The sequence below is a fragment of the Pholcus phalangioides genome, unplaced genomic scaffold (assembly GCF_987345545.1).
Source record: "Pholcus phalangioides strain wild (caught in Gottingen) unplaced genomic scaffold, Ppha-v1.0 ptg000004l_1, whole genome shotgun sequence".
NCBI lineage: Eukaryota > Metazoa > Arthropoda > Arachnida > Araneae > Pholcidae > Pholcus > Pholcus phalangioides.
In genome coordinates, this window is record NW_028301597.1 from 3,295,682 (window position 1) to 3,314,153 (window position 18,472).

At 35.7% G+C, this 18,472-nt stretch overlaps 1 protein-coding gene across 1 annotated transcript in view; it reads right to left on the reverse strand.

Annotated features, from left to right (window-relative positions):
- Positions 1 to 18,472, reverse strand: part of LOC149086443 (vesicular glutamate transporter 1-like) — a 167,368-nt gene that overhangs the window by 11,609 nt on the left and 137,287 nt on the right. The window contains exons 3-6 of the mRNA XM_089255597.1: positions 10,746 to 11,022; positions 8,458 to 8,582; positions 7,742 to 7,856; positions 1,172 to 1,259 (exon numbers count right to left, since the gene is read on the reverse strand). Of these exons, the coding sequence (XP_089111723.1) occupies positions 1,172 to 1,259; positions 7,742 to 7,856; positions 8,458 to 8,582; positions 10,746 to 11,022 (605 nt within the window). The remainder of the gene's footprint in view (positions 1 to 1,171; positions 1,260 to 7,741; positions 7,857 to 8,457; positions 8,583 to 10,745; positions 11,023 to 18,472) is intronic.

The following is an 18,472-nucleotide window of genomic DNA, read 5'->3' on the forward strand; positions in this document are numbered from 1 at the left end:
AAAGTGTGGATCTCCTTCATTCGTTTCATGTGCTTCTCCTTCTTGTTGGAGTAGCACGAAAAAATATACGCATTGTATATCATGTGGTATAAATGATAGGGTTTCGCAATCCGGGAAAGAAAAACATTAGAAAGAATAATAATGGTTCGAGCAATAATTAAAGTGGGACTAATTAAGTGGAATTCTTTGAAATGTCCTTTTTTTGGAGACCGGCATAGAGCACAAATCTTGTTTACTCAGACGCAGATTTATAATTTAAGAGCACTTGAACATATTTAGTATGTGAGTTCGGAGATACTCGTGAGCATCGATATGTCCTGCAAACACTGAAATTTAAAAAAAAAAAAAAGAGAAAAAGAAAAGAATCATTTGTTTTCTTCATTTTTCTTGAGAAATAATGTGATGCTTTACAGTGAAATTTTTGACTCGTCTAATGGTATTTTTAACTCAGAATTCGGTTCATTAAAATAATGAGAATATCGGTCGAAGAAAGGAGAACAGATCATCCTAATGAGTGAACTCAACATCACGGAAGCTTATCCTTCTTAATAAATTGGGTATCGCTATAGAATCAGAGATCCCTTCTCCGTTGGGAGGAAACTTTCATGAGTGAATTTTCCTTGGTAATAGTAACCTATTCGAGAGATTGTATTCATTATTTTTTATCCTCGAAATAATATCGAAGATATTTGCGTTGCAAAAGAAGGTTTTATTAGAATTAATTCAGCTCCACATTCGTTCAGATTATCATTACGATGCAAGATAATAATCAGCTTCATCGTTTCCTGTAATTTTTTTTCTATTTACAAAAATTAATATCATTTAATTAAATCTCAGAAAGCTTCTAAACAGATTATGAATATGTTTTCATTATTAGTTATATCGTAAATTAATTATCTCCATTTTCTTTTCTCGAATTGTTCATAAATAACATTAATAGATAAGGTAAATAAATAATAAGTATTTTTATTATTTCGTCCAGTTTTCTCCAATAAACATTATTAAGGATAAAAATATCGGTACTAATTTTTATATTCCTTTTTGAAGTATGAGAATCCTTATTTTTAGCTTTACCGATGTTATTAATCATCTACATCGGAGAACAACTCAAATTATATGCAACGAAAAAATGTTTTCGGATGTGTAGCGCTGCAATGAATGCTGTGCTTACCGCAGAATGCTAATGTGGCCAACCGACTTCTTTCCATTGGTGGAGCCCAATATTTCCATATTCCGTGGCACGCAGGATATGTGACACCCTTGAGAAAACAAAATGTAGTAGTATTAAATTATTTGAAAATGTACATAAAAAATTTTATGCAGAAAAATAGTACTTCTAATACTGTGTGTAGACGATTAAGTTTACACTTCTAAATTGCAGATACCTATCATAAACAGGCCCCTGATGAATTCATAACGAATTAGTAGATGCCTGAAAGTGCTGTACGCTTTTCTATGCATGTTATGTGTTCCAAATGGTTCTATCCCATCTCCCGAGCAGGCAGAAGTGATAATAGGAAGTGAAAGTGGCAGATTCAAAAATTTCAACAACTGGCTGATAGGAAGATGAATTCAGTCGGCAGTGTTTGACATTTTCGCACCTTTTTCATACTCACCGAAAAATTTGTAAGCTACCCCCCCCCCCCGGTGTGGGACTCCCTGCGGTAGCAATCTTTTTCTGTGATCATGTTGTTGCCGACTCTGTTATTAATGCGCCCCAGGAAAGATTCTGACAAGGACGAAAATCGGATATCGAACTCGTTCTGTATTGAGCCCGGATGAAATGAGGTTGTTTGAGCAATCTCTATTGCAAATTTTATAATTAGCTTAGAGGCGTTTAGACTCATTACGATAATATAATATCAGACTGATTTAGAAAGTGATAGGTAATTTTTCCAATTAGCCGAATGCATTGCAAAGTGAGCAGGCTCTTTGCAATAAACCGGATTTTTTCATTGGCCTACGCCATAAATAATATACATCGAAGATACACAACCCCCTGGACAAATCACTAAAATAGTCGTGTGTATGTTATTCTGGATATGATAATTAAAAACGGTACCCAGTAGTGCTGAAACCCGTCAGGTCTCTCGTTTATTTTTTCCTCGCTTATTTCCTTTAAATATTGTATTTTAATTGTAAATTTATCAACCGGATGCAATCTGCCAACGTAGAAAACATTTTGACAATGTGAATATTATACCAAAATAAATATATATGTAGTTGTCCTTCGATCTCGGCCACGAAGCTGGACTGGAAGAGATCTCGGTAACTGGATAAGTCCGGTAGCAGAGTTCTTGCGTTCATTCATTCAATTGCCCTTCGATAAAATAAAAATTCTTTGTCCAACCCCGAAGAATTTAAAAATGGACGTATACCATTCTATTGCATACCAAAATATATTTTACTCCTCCAGATCGTTGCTACATAAATATCTATGGATTTTGAAGGAACAAAACAAGGTGTCAACCTACTCCGTTTCGAAAATCGGAAAGATAAGGGAAACTAAAAGGTAACAACCTGAATCCAAAGGGACGTGGGACTCGACCGAACAACGTAAAACAAACAAAGTATGTTTATCTTTCCAAAGAGGAAAAATCTGTTTCGACCAGAAAAGTACAAACTCAAATACAAAATTAAGGGTTGTAATTAACGAGGCAATAAAATACCGCGAGAACAAAACGTTTCGCAAGAGTAAATGCGTCTCGCTTTTTCGGAAACATGTTTAGCGCGGTGATCGAAGCTTTTGTGCGGAACTAAAAGACAAAACTAGCTAATGATCTCGCCGCACGTTCCTCCCCCCCCCCCCACACTCTTTATCCTTCTTTGTTTGATCTTAAAAGAGATACCTCGAGCCTCTCCTCAGGTCGAAATCCAAAGAAAACCTAGAGCACTAGATAAGAAATGCGATGAATGGTTAGGAAATGCGGATCGGTAATAATCTAATGTATTTAATTAATTTATCGGGTTTTATGTTGATTTATTGGACAATAACGAGAGAGGAATCGTGGTAAGTACATTTGGAAATGAAATATTCATTAAATGTAATCGAGATTCGTTGCGTTCATGCAAGCACGGATGAAGAGGGAGGTGATTGGATGATCGCCCCTCCCAAGAACCCGATAATATAAGAGAAATTTGTCCCGTAAAATGCGGGCGATCCATGAAAATGCCTGCCTTTACTTCAAAAAAGTAACTAGGATTCTTGCCACCCCCACAACTTCAAAATTCGATAATTTTATAACGGAGTTCTTCGTTCCCACATAAAATTTCCGCCCCCTAAATTTTGTCGCATGGGACAATTGCCCCCCTCCCCTTCCCATTCAGTTACGGCCCTGTCCACTTCATTCACAACTGAAGATGTCTGCCTCCGCTCCATTCGCAGTTGATGATGCCTGCCCTCGCTCAGGCAGAGATCCAGAGATGGGGGGAGGGGGGAGGAGATGGAAACGATCGCCCCTCCCAAAAGCGAAATAATATGGAAAAATTTGTCAGTCCCCCTAAAATAGGGGGATTATCAAACGACTCACATAATTCGTCTTTCCTGTGACATCGTCCGTGCTACGGAAAATATTAAAAAAATAGGATTTTTTTTAAAGCGTCTACCTCTTGGCTATATCTCCAACAGGTGAAGGTAACATGGCCAATGAAACGTGTCCGAAAAATTCACAGACCAACAATTCATCGACGGAAAATCCACCGACTAATTATTCACAGACAACCGTTCGACATGAGTGAATTAACAAGTGACTGAATGATCGCTCACTTAATCACTATAGGTCGCTCACTCTATCACTCGCTTACTAACTAGGTCACTCACTCTGTTATTACCTGACTAGGCCACTCATTCTGTTACTCTCACCAGCTCTCTCAATCTGTCTCTTCCTACCTAGGTCGCTCATATGATCACCAACTCATTAGATCGCTCACTTTGTCACGCACTCAATCACCAGGTCACGCATTTACTCACTAGGTCACTCATTCTTCCACTCGCTCACGCACTAGATCACTCAGTCTACCACAAGGGTCGCTCACTATGACACTCAGTTGCCCACTCACTCACCGGGTCACTTATTCTATCTCTAGGTCACTTACTCATCAACGCTAACCACTCTTTCACTCACTAACTACTGTATCATTTACTGACTCACTCACTCGGTCATTTCTCACTCACTTACTGGCTTACTGATTCGTGTCGTCCGTGAATTTTCCGTCGACGAATTGTTAGCGGTGAATTTTCCGTAAACCTTCAACATACATATCTCAACTAATTAAGTCATTTTTACGCGAACTTATTGATCTAAAAAGTTATTCACCCAAACTTTCAATCAAACATTGAAAATACAAAAAAGAAACATACTTCGTTCACAAAATGAATTTCGTAATCGTCAATTAAATTAAAATAATGAAACAAAAATTGAAATTTTCTTTAAGGAAATTAAGGAACACGTTTCGGACAGATAAATCCTTTGTTCTTCCTTCTTAGCGAATAGAAATTTGGGAACGCGTCCCTCTAGAGACCTGGTCACATTAAATTTCCGACAAAAGGAATTTATGCTCACACATGCGCAGAGAATGTAGCATGCCTGGTCAAACCAACCTGTCAAATATTCAGAAGAAACCATGACAGACAGAATTTTTTTATAAAGATTGAAATCACAATAAGTGCAAGGGTGCGGTAGCCCATGTCAATAAGATACTTGACTAAATCATCAAAGGAAAATGACAGTGGTGCGACAAAAAGATGAAATGATGATGATTAACGAATTAAAGTAGGGGAATTATAGAACCCGAGGAAAAATACTAATTCATCATAAGAAAATAACAACGTGATTTCACGATGGGGGGCACAATATGGCGAATTGGTACTAAATTATATAACGCCCAAGCATAAAAAACTAGGTCCCGTGTCCAAACAAATAGCTACACAGCATAAAAATATCAAATTTTGAATTCCGTTCGAAGTAAAAAGAGAAAGAAATTGGCCATATTAGCATCATACAGCTTAGTTTATAATACACATTAGAGCACGTTCGACGAGTCGCGTAAAGAGGCACTCATTCAGGCACCGCTGCTTCTATGAGCTCAAGCCTAAACACATCTTGATGTATAAGTGGATAACGAAGACGTGCGACACCTTCTCACGCAATTTAATTAGAATTATAAAACTGAGCTTCCACCGTCGCTTGCGCTTTTATGAATTTTACAAGAGACTGCTCCACTCTATCTCTCTTTCTGTAGGCCCTTTTCATTTTTTAAAGAAAAGTTTTTGTTTTTTTTTGATAATTCCAAGTTAATGCGTGGGAATTTTAAATCAAACGACACCTGGTGCTCATACGTGAATAAAATGCACCATGCCTTTTTCATTTCGGAACACGGGTAAATCGATTTACACTCGCTCTTTCTTTCGATCTACGTTAAAAGGGATAGTCTTTTCCAAGCACGGAGATGGGAGAGCAAAACATATAATCAACCAGTTATGAAAAATGTTTTTTTTTCCTTGTTTCCGTGGAAATAAAAGGAAAAGAATGTCAAATCGTTTTAGTGTTGATATAATTCCTTTCACTCGTACGAGTCCATGATGCAGTAAATTGTTCCTCTTTGTCTTATAACTGTAATTTATTTTATTTTCTTTCTCATTCTTCCTTACCATAAATCCAACTTTCAATAATTTTCTGAGAAAAGCATGACGAATATTTAATTCAAAGAGAAGGCAGACCTTAAACATGATATTAACATAATATGAAAGTTCAAGCATTTACCATCTTCCCTTCAAAATAAGGAAGCCAGATGGGAGTAGAAACAAACACAGCTCTGGCAATACAAATACGTTAGGACAACACATACACTCAGAACGCGCATTCTGCACATTCTAGCATGTACCGATTCACTAGAAATTCCACAGAAAAATGTGTATGAGGTGCATGTTCGGTCAAAAAAGTAGCTGCAGTACTTAATTCAAATGATATCAAGGTCGAATCTTTTTTCTTCGTATGAATCACAAAATTGGAAACAAAATGGATTTTTGATACCGTGATTTTTTTTCATATTTTATCTTTAATAATTACGGCTATAAACTTTTGAATACACACCCAAAATATTCTCGAATTCAATTATCCTTTGTTTAAGCAGAGCAATAAAGATACGGTAGACCAGCGGTTCTCAACCTTTTTTGACTCGCGGAGCTCTTTTCAGTATATAATTTCTATGGCGGATTCCTGTTTCACTAGAGAAGCCCTTTTTGTGTATAATTTTTATGGCGGACCCCTGTAGACCTCTTTTTTTTATTTATCTATCTATCAAATTTACTGATTTATTTTCCTCGAGTCACCGTGGAGCCCCTGGGAAGTGCACACGGAGCACCGGTTTAGAACCACTGCGGTAGACACTTGTTATAACGACCACCTTCACTCCATGGAAAACGGACGTTATATTGGAAGGTCGTTATAGCGATCGTTTAACAAAATCTTTAGTTCTCCGAAAAATTGTATATTATATTGACGTAAAAAAGTAAATTAATAAAATTCTTCCATTTTGTTATAATGTTGTAATGAAAATGTGTGTATCCAGTTGGAAAAAAAAACCAATTACATAATACAGTATGAACATTATACTTATAGAAATACCACCGTATATGACCAAAACCTACATTTATTTTTCACTACATGCAGCAAACCGTTGATTCTAAAGGCATACTTCCAATTAGAAAAACATCCAAATAACGTGTAGAACTCAGATATATTCCATTCATGTTGCAAAGGGATGTACAGTTGATAGCAAAAAAATCAACTTTTTAAACGGACACGCTGTAATCAAAAACCCAATTAGAAATTTGTTGCCCTGTCTCTCCTGAGGCCGACAAAAAGAAGTTTTTAAATACAGTATTCGATGAGCTATTGGAATTCAAAAATTGGAGAAAAGTTGTGAAAGAACATAATAAAATACCGAACAACGTCTTTTTTCCCTCGTTTATGCTTCTCTTTTCCAACTTTTCTATGATGTTTGATTTTGAATATCTGTGCGAATATTCAAAACATGATTTTTTTGTTGGCTTCCGGAGACACAGGGTAACAACTTCCTAACTGTGTTTTTCAGCACAGGGTGTCCGTATAAAAAGTTAATTTTTATATTTTAATAACTATACAATCCCTTGCAATATGAATGACTTACTGAGGACAACACGTCAGTTGGATCCTTTTTCTAACTGGAAGTATGTTTCTAGGTTCAACGGTTCACCAGTAAAATGCGACAGGGAGAGTTACGGAATCACCTGTATAAGTAATTACACTAATAAGTTCACTTGCCTGTATATTCTCCTCATTGAGAAATTGGGCAAAGACGTTTACAAGAAAATAAGAAGTGGGTGAGCCACAATGTGAAAAAATAAAACAGAAAGGTAAGCAAAGTTTCCAGTGATTGTTAACCACCAGGTTTACCGTATTTTTGACAACACTTTGTCTTTAAACCATCTATGTTTAAATAATACTCTTTTACTTCAAGTAATACTCTTTTTACTTCAAACATCAAATTTCAAGGTCTGTCAGACACACTAAACGACGGATTTTATTCATTCTTTGAAGGAAAAAACGGGGGCGGGGGGCCGAGTTGAGTTCGGTCGTTGTAATGGATTGAATGACGTTTATCAGTCGTTTCATTTTGTCACACAAAGTTTTCACAAAATAATATGTGTATGCACAGATTGATTTGAATTAACCGAAAGCAAATGTGGCATCTTACTTACTTCTACCAAACCTTGCAATATACGCACTATAATAACTAGACTTGGATGTATGATCGCTGACTGTGGTACCAAAAGGTTGAGGAAAGACGATGCCGCTATTGCAGAACCAAAGACCCTAAGTAAGAACGAAAAGAAAAAAACATGAAATATCAGAAACGAGTACTATTTGCTATGCAAATACATTTACCGAAGAATTTTTTTTTCTGCTGATAATATTTCATAGTACAAATACACGTGGGTTTTTCACCGGAAACCTGCCTAACTCTCTCCGAGCAAAAAATTTATCCTTTGAATTATTGTTAAACCTACTTGATTCTATCTGTGTAATAACCTTCTCTGATTTTTAAATAAAAAACAAGTAATATAATCCATGTTATCACCGTTTTAATCATCCTTCATAATGAAGAATTTACACTGAAAATTCACGTCGAATAGAAGAAAAAAATACATTTTTCGGAAAAATTTAGGATAAAATAGGAAAAAAAACTAATATATGCTAAAAAAATAATTAATTTTCAAGAATAAATCTAACCTAATCTCCCGGAATATCGAAAACACTTCGCCATCGCTTGTTTTTAAAACTGCACATAAACGAAATTGCTAATTCTTTAAGATTCCAGTTTATCCGAATAGTGTGTGTGCTTACTAGTTTCTGAATACTCGAATGTTTAATAATTCAATCTATATCCATCAATGATTCGATAGAATTAACTTACCTATTAGCTGGATGCTTCGCAGCGAGAAATCCACCAGGGATCTGCGTAATTATGTAGCCCCAAAAGAACGAAGAATCGATTACTCCGATCGTGTTGGCATCCCAATTGAATGCTGCCGAATTCGTCTGAAATTAGTTTGCATAGATAAAAGACAAAAGCATTTTTTTTTGTCAGTTATTTACTTGATGAATTCAATGATGTTCAGTATTCGTGCAATGAAAAAACATTCATTCACATAAAGAAAAACAATTGCTATGATCGCTGATTAAAGAGAGAAATATTGAATAGAATTGCGTGTAGTTTGCGTACTTGGACACAAATGTAAAACAAAAAGCAATAATAATAACAAAGAACTGCAGATTAAAGCGTGGAAGACAATGTCTGAAATAATGGGGAAAAAAGGAAGAGAATATAGCAAACGAAAGAAATGAAAGAAAGTTATACTAGAACCAGAACCAGTAACGAATAGAAAGTTAGGCAGAATAAGAAACAGGCAAACGAAAATTAAAGAATAAAGTGCACTTCAAATAAGAATAGAAATTAGAAGTGGAGAAATAAAGATGGATTACTTTTCGGTACTACTTTTTTCGGTAATATAACACGCAAACTGTTCTATAAATTTTTATTTTGGTGTATATGTTACAGTAAATGTGATGAATCTGGTTATACTATACAAATAACCGATTACCATGCATGATTACTAAGCATTTTGATAAATATCCTTAAACTGTTACCGGCGATTATGCATAATACCCAAGCGTCACGTTGATAAACATGATAAATCGTACTATATGATATACTATGCATGATAATTCATGCATGTGTTGCCTCATTATATCGGGGTCCGACTATATTCATCACACATACTAGACTCATTTGGCATTTTTTCACCGGTTATGTAACGACGATGACGTCAGCTGTTACAGACTCCGGCGCGTCATGAGACAGCCGACACGTCAGGGTTGGCAGGTTTCTGACGTGTGGCAGTTTTTGACGGTCTAAACTGTCACGTCAAAAACTGGCAAAAAACCTCAAATATTGCTTTTCAATACAAGAATTCCCATTGGAAATACACACGTTAATTGCATGTAATGTTTAAATGACTATGAATGTTATACAAAGTATAAATATATTTAATATGATTGTAAAATAATTTTCTACTCTCTACAGGATTATTTTGTACAATATATATATATATATATATATATATATATATATATATATATATATATATATATATATATTTTTTTTTTTTTTTCTCTTACAAAATATACAATTTGAAAAGAGCATAGCATAAAAGCTGAAGGAAAAATTATAGAACTATTTGATATTCTTCAATTCCAGATGATTCTCAACCTTCCAAAATTTCAACTGCTTATATACCTATGTGTATTGATATAAACCACATGCTGTACTCTTTTCATAACAAATAGGTGCTAAAAATTGTCACATATGTAATGTTGATTTCTGTTATTATTAAATTATCTACATAATCACTGATACTTAAAAGAATATCCTTATTATGCATAACAGTAAAATATATCTAGCAATCAAAATACTAAATTGTAGGACTAATATGTCTTTTAATTTAGTGCTGTCTTGTTTATGGTGCTTAAGAAACTCCTGTACCTTATTCTTAGTGCAAAAGTAAGAATAACTAAGTTTGGCTATGGTATGGTATATTTACTGGCATTTATATAATGCAATTTTTTTTCCAATTGAAGCTGTATTAAATGTGCAAAACAATGCTTTGGGTATATCAAGTTCTGTCAGCTCTGCTTTGATTGAAAAGATACTCTTTAAACTCTGAATTTATAGAACCTTAACTAAGAAATTTTTAGGTGAGAATAAATTATTTAAATTAGTGTATTGACAGATGCTGCGTGAAAACTTTTAATATGGAATAAAATTTTAGGCAGATCAGGAAACATTTACAGCGTGCAAACACGGGTTTTTCTAGATTGCTTTCGGGTGGAAGTGCCTCTGGGAAAAGTGTGATTTATTACTTGAAATTTAGAAATAAATTTCTGGACAAACTGTATGTGAAGATGAAAATATCCTGCGCCTTCCTGGTTGAAAAAAATGTGAACTAAATGAATTATTTTTTCACAAAGAAACGAAAATTTGAAAAAATAAAGATTTGCTGACATTTGTGTTTTTAATGCACTTTTTGAGCATTAAAAATGCAAAAAAAAAAAAAAAAATGAAACTTCCAAAAAATGAATGATCGGGTTTGAAATAGTTTTGACAACGATAAACAAGTGATGGATAAATTCAAACCTGCTAACCTGGTTGTTTTTCTCGATCATCTTGACCAATGCAACGCTCATGTTCGTCCGTATTCCGAAGCTGATTACGAAGCCCATACTGCAGAGCAATGCTATAGAATATCTCTTGCTGAGGCTTTTGTAACACGGACAGTTCGGCTCGGGGATGTCGATTCCGTATTTTGTGTAAGGCTTCTTTTTCGCTCTGTCTTCGTCTTCGTCCACGTCGAAGTAATCTTCTGTCTCGAGTTCGTCATGTTTCATGAAACCTTTCTGGTCGTCTTTCTTTGTGAGTTTGCTGAAAAGAAATACAATATGAAAGGGGAAAATCATCTTAACAGACAGACGAATTTCGTCCAAACTTCCCTCTTTAAAAATAAACGAACCTACGAAAAAGACTCGGTTCCTTCTATGGTTTCATTTCGCAATATCAAGAGAGTCATTCAAACGCACCAACGGAGCTATTTTTCGATTCCTTGCTGATCTAAATTTTCGGAATCACGGAGAATATCGTTTTCATACATGATACATTTCAACGAGCAGTTAAACTCGGTTATAACGACATCGAAGATTCTTTAAAATATTTCGTTGTCACAATCGAGGTGTTGTTACGACCGAGGTGGACTTTTTCAGAGACACATTTCAAACATGAAAAATATACTCAGGTGCAATCAAATACATGAATAATTAAATTATTTCACTGTGATTAGGGGATGAACTTATCTTATTGAGAAAGATATGGGAAATTGGGGTCATAAACACGGGGACATCACCTTTCCTTGCCAAAAATGTTTCCAATTGTCGGCGAAATTGCCAGTTATTACGTATAAATGATAATAATTTTTTCAAAGAAACTGCTACAAGAAGTCAGCTAGGAATTAGATTATGCCACGAAGCTGGGCTGGAAGGGATAGCGGTGACGGGATAATTCGGACATAAGAATTCTGGTGTTCATTCGGTCTGCAAGGAATTAAAAAAAATATTTTTTACAAGGGGGACAGAATCCTTATAATTTATAAATTAGCAGATTATCTTCCGATTTTAGTACATGCAATTCGAATTAAAGCAAGCTTCGTTGTGAAACACGGAAAACAATGGGAACTTTCTAGGGATTTCTTGGGAAACGGAAGCAAAGTGACGAAAAATTTGTCGTTATATCCGAGGTATAGTTGCCGCAAATTATGAACGTTATAACCAAGTTATCGTTATAACCGAGTTTGAGTGTATTTGAAAGTTTTCTTCTTCATGCAAATATCGAAATTGTGACCAGCGTAAGTTTTTAAGGGTGCTAAAAGCAAATGCGAAAGTACCACTCTGTATAATTAATTTATTTGTTTTCGTAGACATTTAGAGAAGCTTCAGCTATTCTTAATGTTACTTAACTACTAATAATTCAAGAGGTACGAACCCCACTAATGATAATAAGTTGGTGGAAAAAAAATACAAGTATAAGTTTTAATTAAATCCCGTCATTTCGATTAAACTGGCAAAGCAAGACAAACTCATAAAAAAATCTACTTAGCAGATATGAAAAGTTTTGCCTTGAAAAAGTAAATATTTTCTTCAGAAAGGCTATATAAACGTGCATCGTGAGAGCCTCAGATGAGACAAATAGACGCCTGCCCTCGAGGCTCTTCGGTCCTCATTTTCAGAAATGAGATCATTTTCCCACAATCATTCTGCCCTGAAATACTCATTTAGGAGGAAGCATGAAAATGAAAATATATATCTCTCTCATATACTTGTAGGGAAAGTTTTTCTTTTTTGGCTGGTATTTTAGTCAGGAAATTCTCCTCGCTCTTTTGAAACTCTTTGAAATAGTTCTTATACTTAAAAAAAAAGTATTTTCTCGCATTCTTTCCTTAATGCCGCTTTTAATTCGATGAAATGGTGGGAAGAGACTTGTCTTTGATCAGAAAAATACGTACTGTGAAATTATTGCTACATCATTTTGGAGAATATTTCACGCTGAACATAGTAAGAAACACGATTTACGGAAAAAGGGTAAAAAATGGCAAACGCTGCTAAAAAAGTGCTAAAAAAATATTCAAACAACGTTTATCATGTCGAAGTGTCAAATGAGTAATGCCTTATAATGCTGTCAACGTAGAAAGTGCCTGGTAGTGATGCAAAAGAGCGTGTGCAGAGATCCCAAATGTGAACGTCCCTTCAGGCTGTAGAAACAGCATTTTGCGATTTCCCACTTTCCCTTCTGGCACTTACAGTGTTTACCATTTCTACGCTTCAATTCACTGCCACTCAAATTACCGATAGGAAAACTCACAGCTACGGAAAATCAACGCTGGGAAATGCCACCGACAACAGTTTGTCACAAATGAGTGAGTGATCGAGCGATTGAGCAAGGAAATAAATAAGTGACCGTGTGAGCGACCGAATGAGTGGGTGAATGAGCTAGAGAATAAGCTAGTGAGTGACCGTACAATATAGTTCAAGTGAATGATCGAGTGAGTGAGTGACCGTACAATATAGGTCAAGTGAATGACCGAGTGAGTGAGTAACCGTATAAGTGAATAAAGCGCATGAGTGACATAGTGAGTAGCTGTTGAGTGAGAGTGAGCAACCGTAAGAATGACCGTGTGAGTGAGAGAATGAATAACCGCATGAGTGACTTAGTGAGTGATTGAGTGACAATATAAACGACCGAGCAAGTAAGCGATTGACGAACTTGATGAGTGGGTGAGTTACTGAGTGAGTGAGCAATGAAGTGAATGATCAAATGAGTGATTCATTAACTTCCTCACTCTCATTTGCTCTCACCTGCTCACTCACTCCTCACCCAATCAATGATTTGATCACACGCTCACTCACTCATTCATTTGCTCACCTGCTTACCCACTCGTTTATTCGCTCACGTACTCACTTGGTCTTTTGATCACACGTTAAATCACTCATTTTCTTACCTGTTCATCTCTACTCGCTCATTTTTCCACTCCCTCACTTATTTGCTCACCTGATCACTCACTCACTCTCAGACCAACACCATCTATAGCAGAAGGCCTCCGCGCGAAGCTCGCGACATCACTGAAGAAGATAATCTCACCTATAGCCATTGGATATACTACAAAAAAGGATAAAGATGGCACATGCGTTGGCCTGCTGTATCCAATGGTCTTCTTCCTATAGATGGTGTTGCCGAGACTCATTTGATCAATCATTGCCTCATTAACTTGATTGCTCACTAATCTGCTCATCCACTCACTATATCCCTTTGTCGATGAATTATTTGTCGGTGAATTTTTTCCTTTTAGTGAATTTTAGTGGTGGTGAGTTGTTGTCGATGAATTTTCCACACATGAGAATAATGTTGTTTACATTCGAGAGTTGAGTTTTCTATGAAGTATTTTAATTAAAAAAAATATGTTTTACTTATAAATTATTGCTAATTAATCATTCGAAAAATTACAATTTGAAATTTTTAAACTTTGTATCATGTTCATGTTAATGAATGGTGTTTATATTTTTCTTAGTTTGTATTTAGCGAGAAATTATCGAAATTTTTTTCCATATTTTGAGTTTGATGTTTCTAAAATTTTCATCTTGATTTGGACGATATTGTTTGTCTTTGTCCTTTGCTTGTTCAAAAAAATTAATGCTAAACTTCTTGGCGGGTCTGAAAAAAAAGAAAAAACCCTTTAGGATTTAAACGCAAATGAACGCCAAAATAAAAGTTTTAAGCCTCGAGCTTCAATACTGTTTGTTTATTTGATTTTCTTCTCTAAAGACTGGAAAAATCTTTGTTTGCAAAAGGAAAAAAGAAAGAAGTCTCTAGAAAATCAAATTCCCGAGACGTAAAATTTTGTATTTTCTCTAAAACCATTTGTCTTCAAAGAAAAATAAACGAAAGAAAACGGGACGAGGGGCCACTGCTTTGGTGACGAAGACGGCTGTAGAATTTATCTCAAGTTTAAACACAAGCTTACGCCTTTTTTTATGTTGACTCTCTCTCTCTCTCATATGATGATTCCATAATACATTCTGAAACTTCGTTTCTTTCGAATTCCCCAAAAAAAATTCAATGAAATATTTTTAATTTCTTTCTTTTTTAATGAGATGGCAGCGATAGTCACCACCAAATAAAGAACTTTTCGCAAAGCTGATATTTTACTTAACCCCTTCAAGTAGAGGCTTTTGGCAACGAATTTAGATGATATTTATTTATATCGGTGATGAATCTCAAAAAACTGGTTCCTTTGTTCGCATGTTAGAAATAGAAGGGGAAAAGTTATTGCAGTAGATTTATCTTCCATCCTCTCTATTTTTCACTCACTCCTGTGTGGCCTCTTTCCCTCTTATATATACAGGGTAGATACAATCAACCAGAGTGGAAAATGTGATCGATGTAATCACAGTTATTGTGAAATTCACCCTGTGATTCAAGAAGAATGTTATTGAGTTCTGACCAGAAGTATAAGCGTTTTGGGAATATGAGGGAGAAAAACTTCGAGCAACAGTTTAAATCAGTTTTATCGGAGGAATGGATCTGAAATTGGCTAAAAGTGATGGATCACCATTTTTTGAAAATTGGAGATATATTATAACCTCACGCCAGGATTTCGGGAATGCACTGGATTCGTAAGTGAAATTAAAAGCATTAATCAGACAGTTATGGGCTTCTGACGGAAGATTTTACAAAAATCCATTGGGTAATACCATCAGTGCTGGCAGAAAATGTTAATATTCCCAGAATCTGTGTCATGTTTATTGATTTTGTGTTTCAATTAACTTGTTTTTTTTTCCTTTTTCTCTAATGCGTACTGTTGGCTACATATTACTGTTATATTGCATACAATCGACCGCCGAAAAACTATACTACGTGACTTCTTGTCAAAAACTAACAAGGAAACGTGTCAATATTTTTTCATTTGACCAATAATTCTGGAGTTATAACGCTTTAAAAATTGATTGCGTCATTTAGGAATCTTGCCGAATTCGCCAAACATACACCAAACGTATAAATTGGCGTTTTTGTACCAATATCCATATAGGTTCAAATAATACTTATGTTCACCATACCTCTCATCAAGGAAAATGTGGTCCTAAATACATATACGGAATATCATCTATTGTAACAAGAAGATGTAGTTTGTGACAAAATTTCAAGTTACTGCAAAAAGGAATGAAAATTGGTGGAAATAAAGGGCTGCTGTAAATCACAGTAGATAAAAATAACAAATGTTTAACGAAAAAGCATTCAAATGATTAGATGACAATATTTCATTCAGAAAAATAAGAGGAACTGGGATTTTTTAAATACTGTAAAATGTGGGACGTCACCAACTGTCATCAAAAGCGTTGCCATAAGTCCACAAAATCCTTAATTATATTTAAAATTTAAGAAAAAACCTATTAAATCTGACAATTACGTGAGATGAATATCTATATTTATCATAATAATTATGAAAACGTTATTTATTCACGATTTTAATAAACAATACTAATTTAAATAAGCATCATTAAAAACTGGACAAATGTAAATTATTTCTGAATTGTTTCTCAGAATTGTTTTTGAAGAACAACTGAAAATACCGGAATGTCCCGTAATACGGGACCTAAGTAATCCGTGAAATTGTTTCAGATATTTTACTGGTCTTTAGATTTATAAAGGTTGAGAAACGCTGATGTATACTGTATATAGCAGAAACATTATATGAACATTATTATATTATATTATATATTATATGCACATTATATGTGAGTTGGGGGTGGGGAGGAATCACTAAACAGGAGTATAGAAGAAGATAAAAAAAAAAATAGCTTTTTTGAAATGACAAAAGCACGAGTGTGACAGAACACGATAAAGGGGGGGGGGGGTAGTGCTGAGATGAATGGGGAGATCTCTCTCTCTCTCTCTCTCTCACACACACACACACACGCACGCGCAGGATTGTAATGAAGCTTCGCAATGATGAAAAAAGGGGTAAAGAAAACAAGGAGAGCTGGAATGAATTTCATCCATTTGCGATGGGACGAGATATGTCGTCCCAGATCGTTAAGGGGTTAACGACTCTCCCTGACCCCCTGATTCTCCAAGGGTGAAAAATCCGGATAGCAAAACTTGCGTTGCTAAATTTCTTGTTTCATTCATTGCAAAAAATATTGGTTTTTTTTCCCTCTAATCAAGAATATAAAAGCTTTTTGTATTATCCATATAAGCTGCTGAGACGTCTTGTGGACATCGTGATGGGTTCGCACCGCAAGGATCACGAGCCAACTTCGAAGCACAAATACGAGCTAATATCTGAATTGGAAAAATTTTCTCCGAAGATAGCAAGCGGAACAATACTTGCATAACACGAAAAATTCAGGCATCTATCATTTTCACATCAAGATATGGAAAACAGATGGCAGTACTACTAAAACATGAAACACGCTTAGTCGGACAACATAAATGCATTAGGACCCCCGTACGCTCAGAACACACGTTCCAGCATGTAGCAATCTGTTAGAACTACCCCAGAGGAACGTGTACGAGCTTCATGTACGGTTAAATAGCAGTATATCCATAAGAGAACACAGGCCGTGTATAATAGAGTGGTCTAAACTTAGTAGACGACTATCCAAATTCACTTGTCATCACTGAATATGTCACATTAATGGCGTCTCTTGATAGACACATTATGGCCGTCATTGAGTTTATATGCGACGGGGGTGTAGCTCGATAACAAAGTGTAGCAGCTCAAACGTCTAAAATCGATTTCCGTCCGCTTGGATTTTGCTTCAGTAAATCCGAACAAATAATGACTAAAAGAGAGGACGTGATTCGAGTGCTAACGATTCGTGTCTCTCTCGTCGGTTAACCATCAGTAGCGGGAGAATGTGTTACACGTGGTGGTAGGAAGGTGGTCTTCGAGTATGCTGAGTAACCTCTCTAGTAATTATCAAGCAGTTATGGTTTATCTTCTCGGTATAATTACGAGCACTGCCAAGGATTGATCCTAATACGATGATGAGCCTGCATCCCTCTAATCGCGGGTTCCAGGGATACCCTGCAATTTACTCGTGTGAACTACATATTTCAGGCCTTGAATGGAGAAATTCACACAAATTCATTTGAAAGCTCAAATTTTTACGAAATGATTCGGGTTTTTTTTCAATGATGTTCTTCAAAAACAACTCTATTTTCAACTCTGATTTTTACAAGGAAATTATTCTTGTTTCCTTTGGCCCCATTGACATTTTTTGAAACATGTGTTCACACATAATTTTTATAATTATTTTTGATTATGCGTAGCTACTAATATTATGTACAGGGTGTTTCAGAGAGGATTCCCTAGCTTTGAAATGGCGCAACTTCGAAACAAGTAGTTCGTAGGCCTGAACACTCATTTATTCCTCAAATTTGCCGCATTCCGAACCTGCAACCCTGAGGTCTTATTATCTTGCCCCCCACCCCCCCCCCGCATGTAACGTGCGCACACATCTGTCTCTAATTCATTTTAAAGGTCGTCCATATGCTTTCACAAGTTCTATGCCATTCACATGTGTGAAAACTCCTTAGGTCATTATCTTGGTCACTCTTTTTGGTCATTCACATGCTTACACAATATCTTGGTCAGTCATTTTGGTCACTCACATGCTTACACAATACCTTGGTCACTCTTTCAGTCACTCCATACTTTCACATTTGCTACGTACGCGCTCTTGCTCATTCCCATACTTGAATACTCTAGGTTCCTCTTTTGGTCTTTTACGTGTTTGCACAACACTCTCTTGGCTTCTTTTGATCC